Consider the following 20,756-nt stretch of genomic DNA (forward strand, 5'->3'; position numbering starts at 1 on the left):
TTACAATTCAATGGTTTTCGAACAATTGGTGTAACGGTTTTTTATTTTTCGTTTCAGATACCAGTCCGGATTCCAACCTCCTGGGGATCTCCCATTCGAAGATCTCGCAAAAGCTGATTCGGACACCTCCAACAATTCGCAAAGCTATCCTCCCACCGCCGGATTAAACCACCTGACGGCGAAGGGCACCACGACGCAAAAGCTGAAAAAGCGTGTCGGTATCTTTGGTATTTTTGCAAGTAACAAGGTAAGTCGAACTGTTTCGAGTGGTTGACTTTGAGTGAATCCTAAACCAGTTTATCAATATGATTTGAAACTAAATGTCGTCATGTGCTAGACTCATGTAAACAAAAATCGATGTTTAGTAGCGTAGTCGTAACAACGTCAACAGCAGCTTTAGAATCGAATTTTTAATTATTGCTTCTCGGCTCCTACCCCGCAACAAATGGCTTTTTTAATTTGTTCCCTCTGGCAATATTCTTACCAAATCGTTAAGTAGGTTCGACTATCCCCATTCCAATCGTTTCTATAGTAACAACAGCGCTTAAATTTCTATGAAAACATCAGACAAATAAAAAAAAAGCTCCCGATTCGGTAGTAAAGCAGTTAAGGGACATCGTTAAACATGTTATCGATAATTGACTGTCTCATCACAAACATACGAAACACGCAAGTTCAAATCAGTCCAGCGAAACGGAAAGGAACTACTTCTACACGACCACATCAGAAGAAGGTCTCTTTCACTATCAATGGTTGTTATCTTGTCCCATTTTCGTGCTTACGTGCTAGTCGATAGAATGACCAGAAACGATTCAGTTTTAGCAAGCAGCAATTGACACTGTTTGATATGTGTAGAAATTTTCTTCAAACCCCGATTCTCGTATGCTTCTATTTTCGTTCTCGTTCTAACACAGTACGAACCCTCTTCAGAAATCTCTAGCAGCCAAATTGAGTTGTTGATCACAATCAGTTGGTTGTGATCAATGATTTTGTTTATTCGTTCAACAGTATCTGGGTATTATTGACTTAAAAATCTATTGGTCACCCTCAGACGCATCGCTTTATTGCTTTAGTTCGTTAGAAATCTTTAAAAGAAATTGCTTTCATCGTGCGCAAATAATCATTAGCCATACAATGGATTGTTTTTAAATGACTTTATTACTCTGAAATAAATAATTCATCCGACATGTTGGGACGTCAATTCATGCAGTTCGTATCTCTATTTTCTTTCGTCTTGTTTTTGGATGCAACCTCATCACATACTGATCTTCATCCTACTTTTGCCCATAACCATCACATTTCGGGCTGGCGTGTTCGACTAACCTAAATGTTAATTGCTGCTAAATGAAACACGCCACATCAAAAACCAACACCGAAACCGAACGAAAACAAACCATCCGCGCTGGTATTTCGAAACTCTGTGAGTATTGTATCGCTAAATGTAACGACCGAAAAAAAAACTATGTGTTTGTACACTGTCGATATCGACTGCACTCGCCTTTTTTTCTGTGTGATAAAACGACCGTGTGCTCTCTTATCGCTATGCAAGCAAAGCATCCTCCATATCTACTAAGCGCTTTCCATGTTGTGATTGGCTTCTACTTTTTATCGCCTCTCCTTACACATTCGCGTCTTCTTCGCATACACCCGCACTCAAGGCGCCCGTCATGGTATTATCCTGGTTTTTTTTACGGTGTTTGCATAATAACTATTTAAAATTTCATACTTTGTCCTCGATGCAACTTCCTTTCGTTTATTGGCTACAGAAACGTGCACATTTTACTTAACCATTGGACGCACTATGACTTGAAACCATGTGGGTTGATTACTGGGTCAGTCGGGTTTCTTTAAATCTGTTTCGTAATGATGCAACCAGTATTCTGATTCATGAGCTCTTTATTTTAAGATGTTTTATTTTAAAAATAAGTTTCGTCATGTATGAATTTCTAAGAAGCGCTTTAGACATTCTGTCGCTTCGGGAAAGCATATCAGATGTTCGGATTGCAGCATTTCGTATGATTGAAGAATTTGACCAAAATGAGCAGCTTTTTGAAAGGACTCAGAATCACAGAGGAAAATGTGATCACACACAACACTGATACTTAGGTATATGATGCAACGGTGTACAATTTTACACTATAAAATTTTTTCTCTAGACTATACACAGATCGGAAAACTCTTGTGATTATAAATTTTATAATATGCAGATAATTGAAACGTCGCAATTCACACAAATTTTAAAATCAAGAATACGTAAAAATGTGCGATAGGAAAATTACATCCTTAAAAATTCAACAAAATAAAAAACAAAAAGTCGATAGCCACTGTGATTTGAACCGAGCACCATAAGATCACAATGTACGTTCGCTTATTGACTGATCCACATAAGCAGATATCTGCTTGTTTGGTAAATGGTACATATAAATTCATACAACTTACTAGCCGAGTGTAAATTCCAGTCGAAACCTGTAAATTTCATTGAAATGTGACATAAAATCTACACCTACAAAGAAAAATATTCCATAATTAAACCATTTCAGTAGTATGGTTTATGGTTTTGCATCGTATGTGGTGTGGTATTGGATCTTTTGTCAAATTCATAATTTTTTTGTAAAGTTTTGTTAAAGGAACGACAACCGATTAATTCCAATGATCTGTGACGAAATTAAGAACGATAGAATTTGTGTTATGACGTGAAGTTGTCATCAACTCAAGCTTGTAAAATTTTATTTTTACACTATAGTATAAGTTCTGACTCCGAGGATAATTTTGTTGAACAGCTGCGAAGTCTGTTAAAACAGAAAGGCCAAATCCCACAAAAGGAATGTACTGCCAGGGCTTTGCTTTTGGCGTAATGAAGCCTTTGACAAATCGATGCAAATTCCATTTTGTATGTATTAGCTTTTCTGGTACTTTCAGACCCGAAAATCGGGACACGGTCAAGCTAAATTCGGCATGTTTGGCCATCTACTAATACAGGGGTTCCCAAACTATTTTGGGTCATGGACCCCTTTACTAAAATTAACTTAGGCCTCAGACCCCCATCAACAAATTCCTTTGAAAATTCAATTTCTTGCTTTTTTAATATTGATGTAAAATACTTACGAATTTCTGCGGATGGTAAAATAAACACAACTTTTTTAGCGTAAATATTTCAAATAACAACTTATATCAAACAACAGGGGGTTGATTTCTAGACCTCGTTGACCCCCATTGTCAGTTTTCGTTTACGTCGACCGTCGCAAAAAGGATATCGACCCCAAGGGGTCTATATCGACCACTTTGGGGACCTCTCTAAAACGGTTTAATATTGTGAACACGCATTACCCCATCAAACTTCGAAACCGGCAGTCCGATTCGGACAAAATTCAGGAAATTTGTATTAGACCACAAGACCTGTTATTTCGAATCGAAATCAATTCCATTTTGGATTTTCGGGCACTATTGCTGGTGCAACCTCAAAATTGGAATAATGTTTAACCCAGCTTAGCAGTTTTTCACAATGTTTGCTATTTAAGATTAAGGTATAAATTTTTAAACATTATTCGGTAATTTAGTATCCGGAGGTTGAATCTAAAGGGTATTTTTAAAAGCTTCCTGTTTTAAAATTTAAATAAAGCACATGTCAACTTATGAAATGGCCAATTTTTGTATTTGGTAGATAATTTTTTGTCATTTAACTTTTAAATATGATTTCGGGCCTATGGCCGCCACGACTATTTTTCACAAAAGTAATTCTGGAGGTCCATTTTTTGATTACTTTTTCAAGCATTTGAATGCGTATTTCAGCAACACATTGATTATTGGGTTCCAAAGCATCAATCATCAATCGTTGCTGGTTTATCCACATAAACCAATGACTTCACGTATCCCCACAAAACATGAGGGAGTGGTGTCAAAGCACACGAGCGCGGCGGCCAATTCACTCGAAATAATGTTGTCGTTGAAATGTTCTTTCAATAAGTCGATTGTTTCGACTGCAGTATGACAAGTGGCACCATTCTGTTGAAACAACATTTCGTCCACATCCATTTCTTGAAGATTTGGCAACAAAAATTCATTGATCATGGTTCTGTATCGATTTCCTTTCGCGGTAACGCATCATTCTTCCTCATTTTTAAAGAAATACGGATCGATGATTCCACCAGCCCATAGACCGCACCAAACAGTACATTTATCGGGATGAATCGGTAATTTTTTAACGTCGTGTGAATTATCTTTGCTCCAAATTCGGCAAATTTGCTTGTTGACAGCGCCTCATCACTGCGCTATAAACAGGTTTAATTGAATACTGGTTTTGAAAATAAATTTCCATGATTTGGAAGCGTTGTTCTAGAGTTAATCTATTCATGATGATTTTCCAAACAATACTGAATAGAGACGTCATTTTACACTGTCAAAACAAACTTTCAGATAATAGAGTAATACAAAAACAAACCTCCTAAAAACGCCCGTTAGATAAAATTTAATAGTAATCTGTGGGATCATAAAACCTGTCATTTAAATTTACATTTGCTCAATTCGTTATATTAATCTTTGAAACAACAGAAATTGTTCAACTCGACGAGCTGAGTCGAATACTATATGGCAACAGGGAGGGACTAAGGCCAAATCCTTCAAGGAAACGTTTTGTTAACACAGTACAAAGTCAAGGTATCATATTCCTTTGGTGAAATTTGGCCTACTGTATTGAGCCGTCAATTCTTATTACGAAGTCTCAATTGAATTAAAATTTGGACCTTAGCAAGTTACTAAACCTTCAATAAATTCATTGTCATGTACAAGAAATAATTAAGCACCACGCACTACCGAAGAAATTTACTTACCCTATTAAGCTACATATTGAACCCATTCATAACCAGACTCGTGCGCAGGGAGATTTTTCAACATTAAGTTCCATGAACAATAGAGTACTTATTATAAAAAAGTGTAAATAATTTGACAATTCATAACTCGTTCTCAGAATTTGTTTCACAGTGTCAATATTGTGAATGACCGTACATTTTCAGGTAAAGTCAAAAAAACAATCAAAGTTAGACTATTTTCCCAAATGTTTGTATATTATTCGAATATCGAAATTTTACTCCCCGATCTCTGTGCATATTTTGGGCTTGGTACATTCTGTGACGTTGTGTCTGAGTCGAGTACTAAAAACTAAAAATCTTGGCGAGGCTATTGAACTGGCCGATGCTGCGAAACAGGTTTTGATTGAAAGAGGAAAAAACACCGAAGCGAACTTCAAAAAATTGCAGAACCCCTGCGCAGTTCGCACTACATTAGGATTTTTGTGTGTAAAATGATCTTTACTTTTTTAATTCATCGAGAATTTGGCCTAGTTTAAGGACCTACCGTAATGAATAAAGGAAAGGTTTTCGATTGGGAACTTCGATTCAAGATTTTCTTTGTAAAGTTTTTATTCACCCACCGTACAATCTCAACCTTTCACCCAGTGACTATTTCATTTTTTAACTTAAAAAATGACAAGGAACTTAGTCGCCTTCCCGTACACACGATATCTTCCAAAGTTGAAGTCCAATTAATGTATAAAATTGATTAGGAGACTTGTCTCAAGTGCGTAAACCTCAGATACTACGTGTATGTATGTTCTCAGACAACATATCTATCGATTAAAACAATAAATGAATAATCCATTTTTCATAGAGTGCCTCCTTGAATAAGCTAGTGCAACGGTACGAAAACGATGTGATTATGTGAAGCTGTTTCATTATAAATATGACAAAGCGGGCCTTACTTTTTTTAATATGCGTCGTATCTTGACAAGAAATTAGAGTGGTCCTGCCCTCCCAATATTTTGGTTACTGGAATAAGTATTTGAAAATTTTCTAGAAATATCTTATGATATGAAACTTTTTTCTGTTATCCCCATAATTCGTCTCCATAATAGTTCAGATTTCTTAACCAAGTTACTGAAAATTTTAAACTAATTTACTACAATGTTAAATGTGCTATACTTTACCACTTTCGAATATTGGTTATTACTAGAATAGTAAGGAAAATGTTTGTGATCGTGTCAACATTTGGAAGAGAAACTAAACTTGCTCTAACCTCTCCGTTCCCTTCGTAAAAATGTTCTATATATTGCAAAATTTAATGATAAGTAGTAATAATTTGTTATGTCCCCCAATATTTCATGGTACTTGCCGCCACTGCATTGCATGACTAGTGCTATGATCTTATTGATCCTAAGAACCTTTCATGGGACATGTCTAAGTCGGAAGAGATGTACTGTTTTTTTTTTGTTAATGCAGTGGAATTATTATGAATTATATCTGTTTTATAGCTGCTCTTACTTTAGAGTGCAAAATAAGAATAATCCACGACACCAGTGTTTTTTCATTGAAAATGGGCTTATGTCGATATGTTGTCCTTTTATTGAAAACTGGCTGAGGGCTTATTTGCAACATATGATCGTAGCAGAAACGGTGCTCGGTATTCACGGGCAGCTTCTAAAAAGTGATTTTGTCATATCTTCATGGTAGCTCTGTGGAAGAGCAGTTCAGCGGATTATAAAAGATTCCAGCAATTAGTTTCATTCATTTTCAATCATCTGTATTTTTCAATTTGTTCCCCGGTAGTTATTGGTGAAATAGTAGAATCTAAATTTTGCCATTGATTTATACACACCAATGTGATAAAAATTCTGAGAGTTCGCTAACGCGTTCTTTCTCATATGAGAAAAGTCACACTGAGACGACAATAGTTTTTGTTTTAGAGAATTCATTTAAAAATCAATATGTTATTACCATAACAAATGGATATACCGTTAAGTTTTGTCAAATTATTTGTCGATAACTATTATAGTTTCAGAAAAGTTAGAATAAACGATTCTTAAGGTCGTCGTTTAGGCACCTGAGTTTCCAATCTAAATGATTTTTTTGTGAAAAAAAAATCTGGAAATAAATAATAGTCTGATAAAAATATGACAGTTATGAGCGCACAAAAAGTAGGATAAACGAAACTAAAAATACAGCCTAAAAATAAAAACGTATGATGATCCGCTAAATATTAACAAGCTTCGAATCAGTAACATAAGCCGAAAGTACACAATTTGTTTTTAAAAGCAATCGACTTTCCGGTTATGTCTCTTTAAATTCACATTCGTTATGATATACCTTTGAATGCAAATTGCAGTATTCGCTGTTCATCAATCAATTGAAAGTATCATTCTCTTGCTACATTGTTTGGGGTGACACAGGTGCATAGAGAATAACTAATGGTTTTTCGATGATAACATCCCCACCAAGCAAACTTCAACGTAGAATCATTTGCATGTGCAACTCAACAGCACTGATTGAACTTGACAGTGACCGTAGTCTAATTATCATGTGGTTATTCATAACCACAGCAGCAGGTGACAGGGTGTCGTTTCATACATGCAAAATATATTCAATCATAACTTTTGATCGTAAATGTGTTTAAAAAACATTTGTTGGGTATGTGACCTACTTAGAAGTCCTACGAAAAAAAACCTAACGTATGACAAGTCACATAAAAACATAATATAATTACAGATACCAACTGTTCGAGCCCCGACCTGGAAGAATTAGTAGTGTCAATAGAATCGTAGCACTAGCCGTGCAATGGTTCTGTACACTCTGAATCGGCTGCGAAGTCTGTTGAAACAGAAGGTCGAATTCCACTACAGGAATGTAAAACCAAGGCTTTGCTCAACTGTTTTTAGAGAATGCCTAATTTTACAAAAGCAAACAAATCAAATTCGTTGTTCCTCCTAAAAACAGTCCTTAAAATCTAAATCCAAAAATTTGGATTCAGTAAAAATTCCAATCTTTGTAAAACAAACGACGGAACTATCATTTCATTTGTTTTCGAAAGTTTCACCCTACTCTGAAATGCTGCGGAATGACAAGAAACGCAAATGAATGATATGGCAAGAGTATGGACCAGAGTAGAATGATATGAATTCAACTTGTGGACAAACCACCATTTTTCATCTTGCTCATTTTGCAGGTTGAGTCGGTCTCGTGTAAAACTTAATACGCTCTTTTCATTCGATTTTCATCGTATAGTAACACAAATAACAAGAGCCTTATACTAGACCGATACGATAGACATGGCGCATCAAATAAATCCAGCGAGACTAATTAAAATGTCGGCGGCGGTGACACACAGGTCAACGCGCAATATAGATTCTAGAACATAATTACTCCAGAGAAAATTTCACTAAATTTGGCAAGAATGGCAGGAATCACCCATTCTGAACTTCCACAATCTCGTGCATAACGCACAGCAATATCAACCACTAGATATGTCAGTTGATAATGCGGAAAAAAGGTTGAAGATACATTATTCAAGTTAGTTACGTTCGAGAAGACCAAAGTTTTTTCATCTTTCCATCAAATCGTCGAAAGTAGTGTTCATCTTTCCAGTCGTAAAGCCATTCGTGAATCCAGTCGTGAAACCATTTTTCCATATCCTAATCCCATTTTTCCATAAACCTAGTCAAATACTGCTAAGAAAGTGTCTCACACTTCATCGATAAAAATAAATGATAGTCGGAAGGAGCTAAGTCTGGGGAGTATGGTGAGTGGTTCCCATATTCGCTGTGTGTAGAGAGGCAAATAATGACTTTCTCATGTCTTATGTGAATAAAGAATAGCCAGTCACCATCTATACTGAAATTTTTAAATTACTCTTTCCTCGTTGATTTATTTTAATGCTAATTTCTACGAAATTTTCACGAATCTGCACTATTTCAACTAAGAATAATCTTGCTGGCGTAATTTATTTCAGAAATATTTTGTAACAAATTTTGAAATATTTATATATATTTTAACAAAATCATAACAAAAAAAGACTCTAGCGTGAACGAAATCATAACAGTTTTTGAAACGTTTGTATCACATTTATGTTTGAATTTGATGTAACTACAGAAGTCTGAAAGCAGAAATTCATAACAATAGTAGTAAAATTAACACAGAAAAACACAGTTGTTATAATTCTGTTATTACCATCTGATCGGGTAATGGCTATGGCATAAAATAGCGGGCTAAGAAATTCCATTATATTTTTTTTTATTTTTTATCGGAATTTCATTATTTTTGCGTGATATGCTTTATTTTACGTGTTTCGAATTGTCCAGTTTTAGACAGATAAGCTCCATGTTGCGCTAAAATTAAAGGTTCTAAGGGTAGCTTTACAATGCCTTTCTAATAGAAATATTTGTTCTCATTGGTGCGGGACTTCAGATGCTAATTACTTATTTTTACTAAAAGTTTTGAAATACAATAAAAATATGGTATTCGCTTAGTGCCAGGTTCGAGCTATATGGTGAATGCATTAAAACTTTCCAATCAAGCTCCCAGAGTGTCTGATGAGTCACTATAGATGGATGTGTGACCTGGCGTTGTCTTGATGGAATACGGCATCCCTTCTGTTGGTATTTGGACGGTTTCAGTTGATCCTTAGCTTAAAGTGGGGCCCAGTTGTTAATAACAGAGATATATTGTATAATACATATCTTTATCTCTCATATAGAAAAGTTATGCAATCACATTGGAAACCAATTTTCGTACCGAGGCCCGGAGGGCCGAGTGTCATATACCACTCGAATCAGCTCATCGAGTACGCAAAATGTCTACATGTGACAAAAAAGTGCATTCGATTTTCTCGGAGATGGCTGGACCAATTTTCACAAACTTAGATTCAAATGCAAGATCTCTTGGTCCCATAGGTTCCTATTGAATTTTACCTGGATCGAACTTCCGGTTCGGGAGTAACGGAGTAAAATGTGCGAAGAAAAAGTGCACTCGATTTTCTAAGAGACCGCTTAACCGATTTTCTTCAACTAAGATTCAAATTTAAGGCCTTTCAGTCCCATAAGTTCCTATTGAATTTCATCTGGATCCGTTTTCTGGTTCCGGAGTTACGGGGTAAAATGTGCAAAATTAACTAAAAAATTGCACTCGATTTTCTCAGAAATCGCTCATTCAATTTTGATAAGTTTAAGTGGTATTACAACCCCATACAATCCAACCGAATTTCATCCGGATACGACCGGAATTGCAGGCTGATAAGTATAAAAAAATCATTTTCTGGAGCGTGTTTTCATACATGACAAGTAAAAATGAAGCCAAATACATTCAAATAGTCGTACAATTCTTTTATTAAGCAAGTATGGTTAGTTTATTATCAAATACGTTGATATTGGGTATACCGGATCATCGTACCTAGTTTCGGAAGTACCGGAAAAGTGCTCGTGTGCTCCTAACCGAAAATTACTCCAATTTCTAAGAAACGGCCAGACCGATTTTCACAAACTCCGATCTAAATGAAAAGTATTATGTTTTCATAAGTTGATGTAGAATTTTATCCAGATTCAGTTCCGGAAATACAGGGTGGAGTGTATGAAATTCCATTCACTCATGTAGAGCGAAAATGCACTAAACGTAAAAATTATTCTGAACTTATTTCAAAACTTTCAGTTTGAAGGTTATGCTAGTTGCTGGCCAAACGAACCGATTTCAGCTATACCGGTTCCAAATTCCTGGTGCCGGAAGTGCCGAAAAAAATAGTCGAAAACTCAAAAACGAAACTCTTCAAAAACGGCTGAGTTGATTTTCACAAATTTACAAACTTTCGATTTTCACAAACTTAAACTCAAATAAAAGGGTCGACGTCTATAGATATAGACTACTTATGACCTTTGTTCGGATCTCACTTCCGGTTTTGGAACAACAGGGTTTATCGAAAGAAAAACAGCCAAGAAAAACTGAAGCCATCTACAGAACAAGTAATGAGTTTCTTTTTCTTCAACCTGATAAAAAATGTGTATATTGGTGGATGTTACTTGCAATATGAGGCTACATTTTAGGCAAGATAAATATAAGGGCCCTCATTACCGTTCTCTATTCCACTTTCGCTTCACTTACATATTACTTCAATTAATTTTACCTATTACCAGTAACATGCACAGTGTAGTGATCAATATAATATAGTGAACACATAATAAATTTTCCAACAAAATTTTGTTGAAATGATGTTCATAATAACATCTAGCTCATTCAAGCAACTACTATTTTCTGCGAAGCGCCTTCCGTAATAAAGATCTACATTCATTTCACTTGATTTTCATTGTAAAGTGATACCGATAGAAATTCTCGCCAACCGTAAATAGTGTACATGTACGGACGCTTTGTTTCATCGGGTTATCTCTGATATCTAGTTTCCCTGAATATGGTAGCTCGATAACTCATTAGTAGAATCAGTGTTATTTATTTTTAAACACTAGAAGCCCTCAATGGATACTTTGTTGAAAATTATTTTAAAACACTTGAATAAAATTATTGTTTTTTTTTATCATCAAAATTTACTGAATCCTCTGATTGAACACTTTTTCCTAACGTGCACTGATCTGGTAAAAATCGGTCGAATTCTTTTCACCACCACCAACAACAATTCCGTTCCACATTCCGAAACTGTTCACTGTAAATTTTAAGAACACCATCGCTCGCTGCAGCTTCCTTCCGCTTTGGCTAATGCGCAAACTGTAGAATTGTTGTGAAACAGAAAAAAACAATCACTATAATTAATCGTGTCTCTTTTTGCTTTCTTCTTTTCCTTTGCGTTCAACCGTGTTATTTTGATTTCTGAAATGCTGCTGTTCGAAACATACACAAATTAAAAAAACAAAAACGAATCCTGTTTGTAAAAAATCTACAAATTGATGCACTGAATTGGCCTAACTCTATTCGAAATTCAAAATCAATAATTTCCACCTGTAATATTCACGATAAAAAATAACAGAAGATTGTTGAGGCCTGCATTCAAGTGAAGGTATGCTAATTCTGAGTAATGTGTTTTTTTTTTCTTTTGTCTTTCTCTTTTGGTATTGAGTTTTTGAGTGATCGTTGATGAACTTGGTATCTTTGTATTAAAAACAAGAGAAAATCTTTCTGAACACTAACCAAAATTTCTTCATGTTTGTAAAAGCGATTTCGTGTGATTTTTAGTTGAACTATGTGCGTGGTGTTGTGTGTATACTTTGGAAACTCACCTGAAAATCAGTGTCTCGACTACTTTGATGCATGACAAAAGTCTGGTCGATTTGAACTTTTTTGAACTGATTTTGTTGGGTGCACGACATCTGATCAGCTCACTTCATTTGCAGAATAACCTCTCGACGGACGGTATGAAGGAAGATTTCAGTGATCTGCCACCGACGCAAAGGCGAAAAAAGCTAGCCGGCAAGGTTCACGAGTTGCAGCAAAAAGTTGCCCAGGAGCAGGCCGCCAGTGAAGGTTTGATGAAGATGAAGGGTGTGTACGAAGCGAACTCTCTGTTGGGGGATCCCCGTTCCGTCGAGGAACAGCTGAACGAATCCGTCAACAAGCTGGACAAACTACGGCTCGAACTGCAGAGGTACCAGAAAATGCTGGACCAGGCCAACAACCAAACCATCGTCCAGCACAGCCCCCAAGCGAGCAGAGTGATACAGAATGGACAACGATCGTCCAGGTAAGTGTTCGTCGGTTTTTTTTCCTGTTTCAACTTTCAACGAACCCCAACAGTCTACCTAATTACAGACATTCCAACGGCAGTAGCAATCACGACCATGACGATCACGGCGAAGACCATCCGGATCATGACGCTGGAAGCTTAAGCAGGTCAGCATCTGAGAGTAGTGTACAGCAAGCGCAAAATGGGCTTAATATTAACAATAACGGGTATTTACTCAATTATTACCGATTTTTATACATTTTTATCTTTCCATATGCATACAATACTATAGGGCCATTTTTCTATCACACCTCCCTATTTTTTGTCGTCCCACCCACCTATAGTTTCCCGTTGCATTCGTTCATCAGTCATACATTGAATCGATTAGTAGATTTTGGATTCATGTTCATGTAACTAACCATTTTGTTTAACATTTCGTGTGTTTAATGTTGGTGTAGATGACGAGTACCAGTGACGTGCTTTAATTAATTTATTCTGTTCAAATTTATAGCTTATATTGAAAAGGTTGAAAAGGAAATATTGCAGGTTGTCATTATTGTTCACTTGACCCTTAAATGCATACTGTAACATATTGGATACAGTGAAATAAAGCCTCAACCAGATCATATTTATAGAAAAAAATAGTATGGTTACAGAAGAAAATACTTTTAAGGGCCAAACTAACAAACATTGGATAGTATGTAAACTAGAGAAAGATTTCGAAAACCAAGATATGATAAATAACATCCAGTAACAAAACCAGTTCACTGTCGTGTCCCGTTCGAAACAGTCCCATGGACAATCGAACGATTTCGAGGTGAGTGATTGTGGTGCTATCGCAATCAAGGACAGTCGATATTTATTTATGTTGTCATGTTGTTCAACCTATTGAAATTGAAGTATTGCTGTTGAAAGATTATTAACTCTGTCTATAATGGCAACTAGGACCACCGGATGCTAATACAATGGCGGTTATCTTTTGTAATATATTACAAAACTTGCTTGCACCCAATCTTCCTGTTACAGGCAGATCGATTTTCCCGCCTTGGAATACGCCACTTTTGCGTATTGTACAGGTCTTCACCCTCATTCTTGTTTGCGTCCGTATCGACCATTCGACAAATACAGGGTCCGCCATGTAACTTTTTTTTAAACATGCAATAAAACACAAACAGTTCATCCGATTTCAAAATTTATTTTTTCATATTAAAGTACAATCCTTCCGGTTAATTGTGGAATATAATTTCATTCAAATGGCTACCTCGGCTGGCCTTGCAGTACGCCATACGGTCGGTCCAGTGTTTTAGTACATTTTCGATTGTATGCAGCTTTATTTCAGCTTGAATTGTCTCTGGCTTGTCCACATAACACTTATCTTTGACAGCCCCCCAAAGATAATAGTCTAACGGCGTCAAATCACAGCTCCGAGGCGGCCAAACTACATCCGAATTTCGAATGATAATTCGATCTTCAAGGACTGTGCGCAGAAGATCGATCGTAGCGTTGGCTGTGTGGCACGTAGCGCCGTCTTGTTGGAACCAAATGGTGTCCTCTTCAAGTAACGAGAAGAACCAATTGCTAATCATGGCGCGGTAGCGCTCGCTATTGACCGTGGCGGCGGCTCCTGCCTCATTTTCGAAGAAAAATATCCCAATGATGCCGACAGACCAAAATCTGCACCAAACCGTCACTCTCTGAGGATGCATCGGCTTCTTCATGATAACGTGCGGGTTTTCGTCCCCCAGATGCGACAATTTTGCTTATTAACATACCCGCCGATATGAAAACGTGCCTCATCCGAGAAGATGATTTTTTGGCGAAAATCGGCGTCTTCTTCAAGCTGATCGGAAGCCCAGTTGGCACTATTTTCACGCGTTCCACAAGTGTATACACAACCATTTTCGTCCAGCGGAAAGATAAAACTAAGTTTCTGTCAGTGACATTAAGGTTACCAATGTTGAAATAACCGCTAGTTAAAAAAAGTTAGATGGCGGACCCTGTACATACTTTCGAACGAATACGAACGCGACTCGTTTGCCACAAAATCGCTCAGCACAAACACTCAAATTCTCTTGATTAACCATATGCAAAACGCTAGAATATATGTCAGTTTAGTTTCGAACGATACGTGTACTGCCCATACTTGCATATCAGTCCCATATTGAAAATCGACACGTTGAGAAAAAGATGAATACACATTTCGGTAATAACGTGAAAATCCCATAGTATGCAGTGTCGATATTCAACCGAAGCTGTGAGAATCGAAAATGACAGGTTTCACAATAACGTTTACCTGTTAGTGCTCGAATTTGTAGTAGTTTTGGTTCCCAAAGAGGTTCTGGGATGTAATTACTTCGATTTGTCATATTTTAGTCACTATTTATAGCCAAGCGTCACAGATTTTCAATACATCGATGCAAGAATAGAAATTGAAATTCCTGAAGACGTTAGTTTGGTTTCGTCTTGTCATAGAGGAAAGAGTGACGTTGGCAATTATTCTCTCTCATTTTTTCAATGAGAAACGAAAATGCTTCGTCTTTCTTCGTTTGTTCTGGTGTCGGTCATTTACGAATGAGACACTAAAATATTGAAAATGAGGCTGTTGGATTGGATTCCTTCATTGAGAATGCATTACAATTTTAAGCTTTGGTGGAGACTCTTCCACGGCAGACAGTTCAAACAGTGATTTTGTAGGTTTCAATGCCACCATCTCTTGTTCAGCACAGTACGTTCTACATAATTCCAATTCGAAATATTCCCATATGCCTACATCTGATTTTGATCAAAGTTATGGCAAAAGAGCTAAATCTTTTTCCGAAAGTTGTTACTTCGGAGGATTGTGAGAATAAATAGGAGCAATACGTTTGACTTTGCAGGAAGCTATTTTGGCGAGGAACTGAGATTGAAACGCAAAATATCCAAGAATAATTATCATACCGGCTATATCCAAAGATCGATTCAAAGATAGTTTTTCTTTTTGCATGCACTGCCTGCGCAGAGAAAAAATATAACCAGTACACATTTTTTAGTTACTGAAACGTGATTTTTTTAATGCGTGGGACAGATATGCAAGTGCTTTCTATATTGAACAGATTCGACTTGACGTTTTTTTTTTCAAATTTGACTCATTGAAACCCAAACTATTTTTGCATATTCTAAATGTAGGGTAAAAATGGGACAGATATGCTAGTATGAGCAGTGTATTCGAACATCATTCATACGAATAAAAGGTCCCATTCTCGTTTAGAGACGAATAGACGAAATTCAGTGATTTGGATTCGTCAGTTCAATGTTGTGAATCAACCGATCGAATACATTGAAAATAGTTTGACCGATTTCCAAAAACTTTTCTTTCGAATGTAAAGGTGATTTGCAATCAAATGATAAATTTGTTTTTTTTTTAATAAAACATTTAGAAAGCATAGCAGGCATCAAATTTTACCATATCTATTGGGTATATTATGGAAAATACACGATGGGTAAACATGCTTTATCTATCTATATATATATATATATATATATATATATATATATATATATATATATATATATATATATATATATATATATATATATATATATATATATATATATATATATATATATATATATAAATGCAGAGATCATTCTTTGTAATCGCATCACGTAAGAACGGATGGACGGATTGAGATGATTTTTTTTTTGTTTGAACAGTTTTTACCTCCACCGGGTTCGTACATCAAAAAAATTAGGAAAACTTACCGGAAAAGTGGGAAAAACCAATAAAGTTATTTTGTATGGACAATGGTATTTTCCACTGAAAAAGTCGCCAATGATTGCTAGATTTACGATTGATGGCGCGCAACGAGTTGCATAAGTGCTTGACTGTCGACGGAAAGAATACTAGATCGTAGAAAAAATCGTTTGGCGCGCTACGAGTTGTTCGTCATTTAGAGCCACGTGCTAGATTGGGTATCACAATTATTGCTTACCATATGACTCAATGACGGACTGTTCTAGAAAACCGCTGTAGGCAGGAGTAAAACATCTGATATCATTTACAAGTTGATGAATTGTGTTCAATGGAATCAAATGAATAGTATTAGGCACCGCGGGCTCGATTTTAACATTTCAGAAAAATTTTGAATGAATCAATGAAAAGATTGTGCTTTAGAAACACTAAAGTCAAACTGAGAGATTTTCCTTGCATTTTGCTTTCTAATAATTTAGATTACACTAAGCGCACACAATAAGCGGCAATTAGACATCAATGATTAGTTGATAGTTCAAGATGATTACCATAATGGATTGAGACTGTTATATTTATAGTTCTTATTCATATTCTGTGAAGAATGTTCAAATTGGTAGAATCAATATCAAATTGGAACTTAAGCGTCGATTCTCCAAGCAAAAAAAAAAGTTCCACAGTACATGAAAAACTTTAACGCTCTAAAGTACGCGTGGCACATTTTAGCAACTTGAACATACAGAATAAGTTCTGAGAAAACTTTCTCGCTGCTTAAAAGCTGTACAAGGAACTGCTTCAAAGTTTGTTCTGTTGCGTTGGGTAAACATTCAAGTGTTCATAATGCTTTGTATGCTGTTTAAGACAAATTTTTTTTACGAAATTTTGGTTACTTGGGCTAAATACAAATTGTAAATATATCCTACTCCACCGAATGAACAGCACTAGAAATTCTTCAACATTGTGCTAAGTTTATCAATACAACATTATGGTTAGTGAGCTTTTTTATCAATTACCTGAAGTAAGAGTCACATCTGGAACGGAAAACGTGGCGCTTTATATCCATTATGTTGAAACCATTAGAGAGGGATCTCCGGTCAGTGCATTGAATCAAAGGATAAGAGTCGATGAGTCTGTTCATTTGCTCTATTTTCACTTAACAGAAGTTTTTCACATTTTCACATTTTTGGGCTAAAGCGAATGTGTGTCGAATTCGATTGATTGTAGGATAATTATTCAGCAAAATATTGGAGAGAAACATTAACCACTTAGTCGTTTGACAGTTCTGCTCTCCGAAACATAAATTCGAACAAATAATTTTTGGGCGAGACGAAGTTCGACGGGTTAGCTAATTTTATATAAAAAGCATGATTTTACCAATATAATAAATATCTAAAATTTCGACAAGATTGCAAGCAACATGTAACATATTTTTCGAAGATACTACTGACCGGACTATCTTCAATGCTTTTTTTACTTTGCAAAAAGCGAAGTCTTGGCATTACATTCCTTTTGTGTAATTAGGCACAGCCTTCGCAGCCGATTCGTAGCCTACAGATTCATTGCATGGCTAGTACTACGATTATTTTACTTTGCACAAACATTAAATTCAAAATGTTATTCAAAGACTTGAATAAAATTGATCTTGGGTACGATATTTGTTTATGATGTAGCATTCGTCATTTCTTTGATGCTTGGAATCTTTCTAAAAAAATACTTGTGATGTCGATACTTCTTTTGCACAGAAATCGCGTTCGTACACATTTGATTGAAAACGTACAATAGCTTGTACGCATTCGTTCGAAAGTATGTGTTCGTCGAATGGTCGATACGGACGTTAACAAGAATAATAATACAAGGGGTCTGTCACACATGTGGTAGAGAATCGATATCCTTAAACTTACGCAACACACGAATAAAAAAATTATGATACAAAATTAGTGAAAAACCAGCCAAATAACAAATGAGATCAAACATTTTTCATTAACACTTAAGTCTGTACCAGAACTGATGGTTTAAAGTTAGATTGGCGTTGTTCTTATGTAGTCAATTGGACATACTTCCGAACGTATCGCATACGGCCGTAAATGAGGGTGCTTATGTTCTGCGAGTTATAGGAGGATACAGAGTTTTGAAATTTCGTTAACTCTAAATGAAAAACATTAAATATATCTCCTAATGTCTACGTTGAAGACGTGACTGTTTGTGAACTGTTCGCGAAGCAATCTATTTTTGTGTTCACTTCCTGAGTTTACTCCTGACTAAGCTACGGTTATCACCTAATTTGTTTAATTATTTGTTGTCTTTCAAACTTGAATTCCAACAGGCATAAAACCTCCTCATTTTTTTGGCCTCAACAGATTACAATTGTCCAAATAACACATTTTTCTTATACTTAATTCAATATTATTAATACTAAATTAGACTAATCTATGTTGAGTCAGAGCAACTATGAGTTATAAAATCCAGAACTATAATTTCAAACAGCTTCGATACAGTTATTCCACGGGAGTTGGATACAATACACTTGTTCCCCTTTCTATGGACTGGAAACACATTCCTGAACGTAGAGAGCAATTGAATATTTTTCGATTTGTACACAACGTTGCCGATTCAAGTAGCTGTTATGTGCCACCAGGCAATGGTACATAGTGCTACCAGGAAGCGTGAAAGCTCATTCTCTCCTGGTCCTGATAAAAATCCAGCTGTTGTTCATTGCTTTAACCAAGCTACTATTTCGGCTTTTCAGTTAAACAAAGTTTCCTGAAATTTGGAAACAATCCAACATGTGCCCAGTATTCAAAAACGGAAATAGACGTAATGCCCAGTTGTATCGTGGAATTGTTAACCTCTGGGCAGGAAAAAATGACCGAAACCATTTTTGCTCCTTTCATTTACATTCCGTTTTAACGAATCACGAACGAATGTCGTCACATACTAATTCAAAGGCAGCGTTCAATCGATTCGACCACGAAGTCCTTTTTCATAAATTGTCTTCCTCCCAGAACTACGCAACAGAGTGGTAATCTGAGAATATCGAAAGGTGATGCAACCATTGTGAAAACCAGTATTTGAACCGGCATTTTTGCACTCATTTTTCTCGAAGATGACCGAGTCGATTTTCATGAACTTTAATTCAAATGAAAGGTCTTGTATTCCCATACAAAGTTCCTGAGTTTGATTCGAATCCAACTTCCGGTTCCGGAATTAAATGGCGATATGTGAATGAAATAAATTAAATGCACTGACTTTTCTCAGAGGTGGCTGAACCGATTTTCACAAACGTAGATTAAAAATAAATTTATAATTATCTCGTGCAAAGTTCCTGAATTTTATTTGGATGCGAATTGCGGTTTCGGAATTACAGGGCGATTTGTGTGAAATTTCTAATTTCAAATTAATTTCACACTTTTCTTAGAAATGGCGTGACCGAATTGAACAATTTGAACAACATTTTAACGTTTTAGGTTCAAACGAAAGGTCTTATTGTCCCACACAAAGCTCCCGAATTTCATCCGGATCCGACTTCCGGTTCCGGAATTACAGGATGAAAAGTGTAGAAAACTTCAAACAGTTATACACAGCGGTGATGCAATTCGAAACTATGTTTCAAAACTGGGCTCAAATTAATTCCAATCGATAGGCCTTGTCGGTTGACGGCCAAGCAAATTGGCTTCGGCAAACCCTGGTTTCTGGTTCCGGAAGAACCGGGAATATTGTTCACAAACTCTAAAATCGAACTCACTTTTCTCAGCAATGGCTGGACCTATTTTTGCAAAATTAATTTAAATGAAAGGTCTTATGACTCCCTACGGAATTCCGGAATTTCACTCTGATCCGACTCCCGGTCCCGAAATTAAAGGGTTCTTATTGTCAAAAATTTCACAGCTTCATATAAAGTGCTGGTACGGAAGAAGAAAACATAACACCGCCTCTATGAACGAAGCACGCTTTGATTCGCACACACGGTAAATAAAACGAAAACCGATATCGAAGCTCGACCACTTTGCAGGAAGTGTGCCTGATGCGCAACAGATTTTCGGATGCGTCACAACACAATTGATCGGAGTATTTTGGCAGTCGGTATAATTGTTAATTCAGTTTAATTTTAGGTCTCTTCCGTGGCCGGGACTCACCTGCCGGAATGAGAAGGACCAATGTTCTTTCACGATTGAAAAAAATTTCTTGATTTCGAGAGGTTCAATTTCATTTGTACAAGTCAAAAATTTTAATGAAAATTTTCTATTTAAATAAGCTAGACCTACTGTGTTTCTGATTTTGTTCTCTCAACAATAATTGTAATGATAATACTAATAATAAAAATCCAATCACAAACCATATTTTATGTTACTGGCTCAAAACTATTATCTTGCATAGTATGAATTTCATATACAAAAGTAACATTTCATATACCATTCGACCGACGACACGACCTGCCACTCGTTTATCAAAACTGTATCGTAAATTTAACTACCCCTCAGTAACTGGAAATGTCAAATCGGAAACGCTAGTGAATTTTTTTAAACTGGCAGCACAAGTTGATATATTTATTGAT

General features: G+C 36.2%; 1 protein-coding gene across 15 annotated transcripts in view; it reads left to right on the forward strand.

Moving 5' to 3' along the window:
- The window catches only part of LOC131437375 (formin-binding protein 1-like), a 231,350-nt gene that overhangs the window by 205,029 nt on the left and 5,565 nt on the right, over nucleotides 1–20,756 (forward strand). For 2 of the 15 annotated variants that reach the window (XM_058606659.1, XM_058606661.1), the window contains exons 6-9: nucleotides 58–247; nucleotides 11,785–11,814; nucleotides 12,149–12,495; nucleotides 12,549–12,704. In XM_058606659.1, coding sequence (XP_058462642.1) covers nucleotides 58–247; nucleotides 11,785–11,814; nucleotides 12,149–12,495; nucleotides 12,549–12,704 — 723 coding nt within the window. The remainder of the gene's footprint in view (nucleotides 1–57; nucleotides 248–11,784; nucleotides 11,815–12,148; nucleotides 12,496–12,548; nucleotides 12,705–20,756) is intronic. The other 13 variants (XM_058606668.1, XM_058606669.1, XM_058606670.1 and 10 more) reach the window with 9 other exon arrangements.

The sequence above is a fragment of the Malaya genurostris genome, chromosome 3 (assembly GCF_030247185.1).
Source record: "Malaya genurostris strain Urasoe2022 chromosome 3, Malgen_1.1, whole genome shotgun sequence".
Lineage (NCBI taxonomy): Eukaryota > Metazoa > Arthropoda > Insecta > Diptera > Culicidae > Malaya > Malaya genurostris.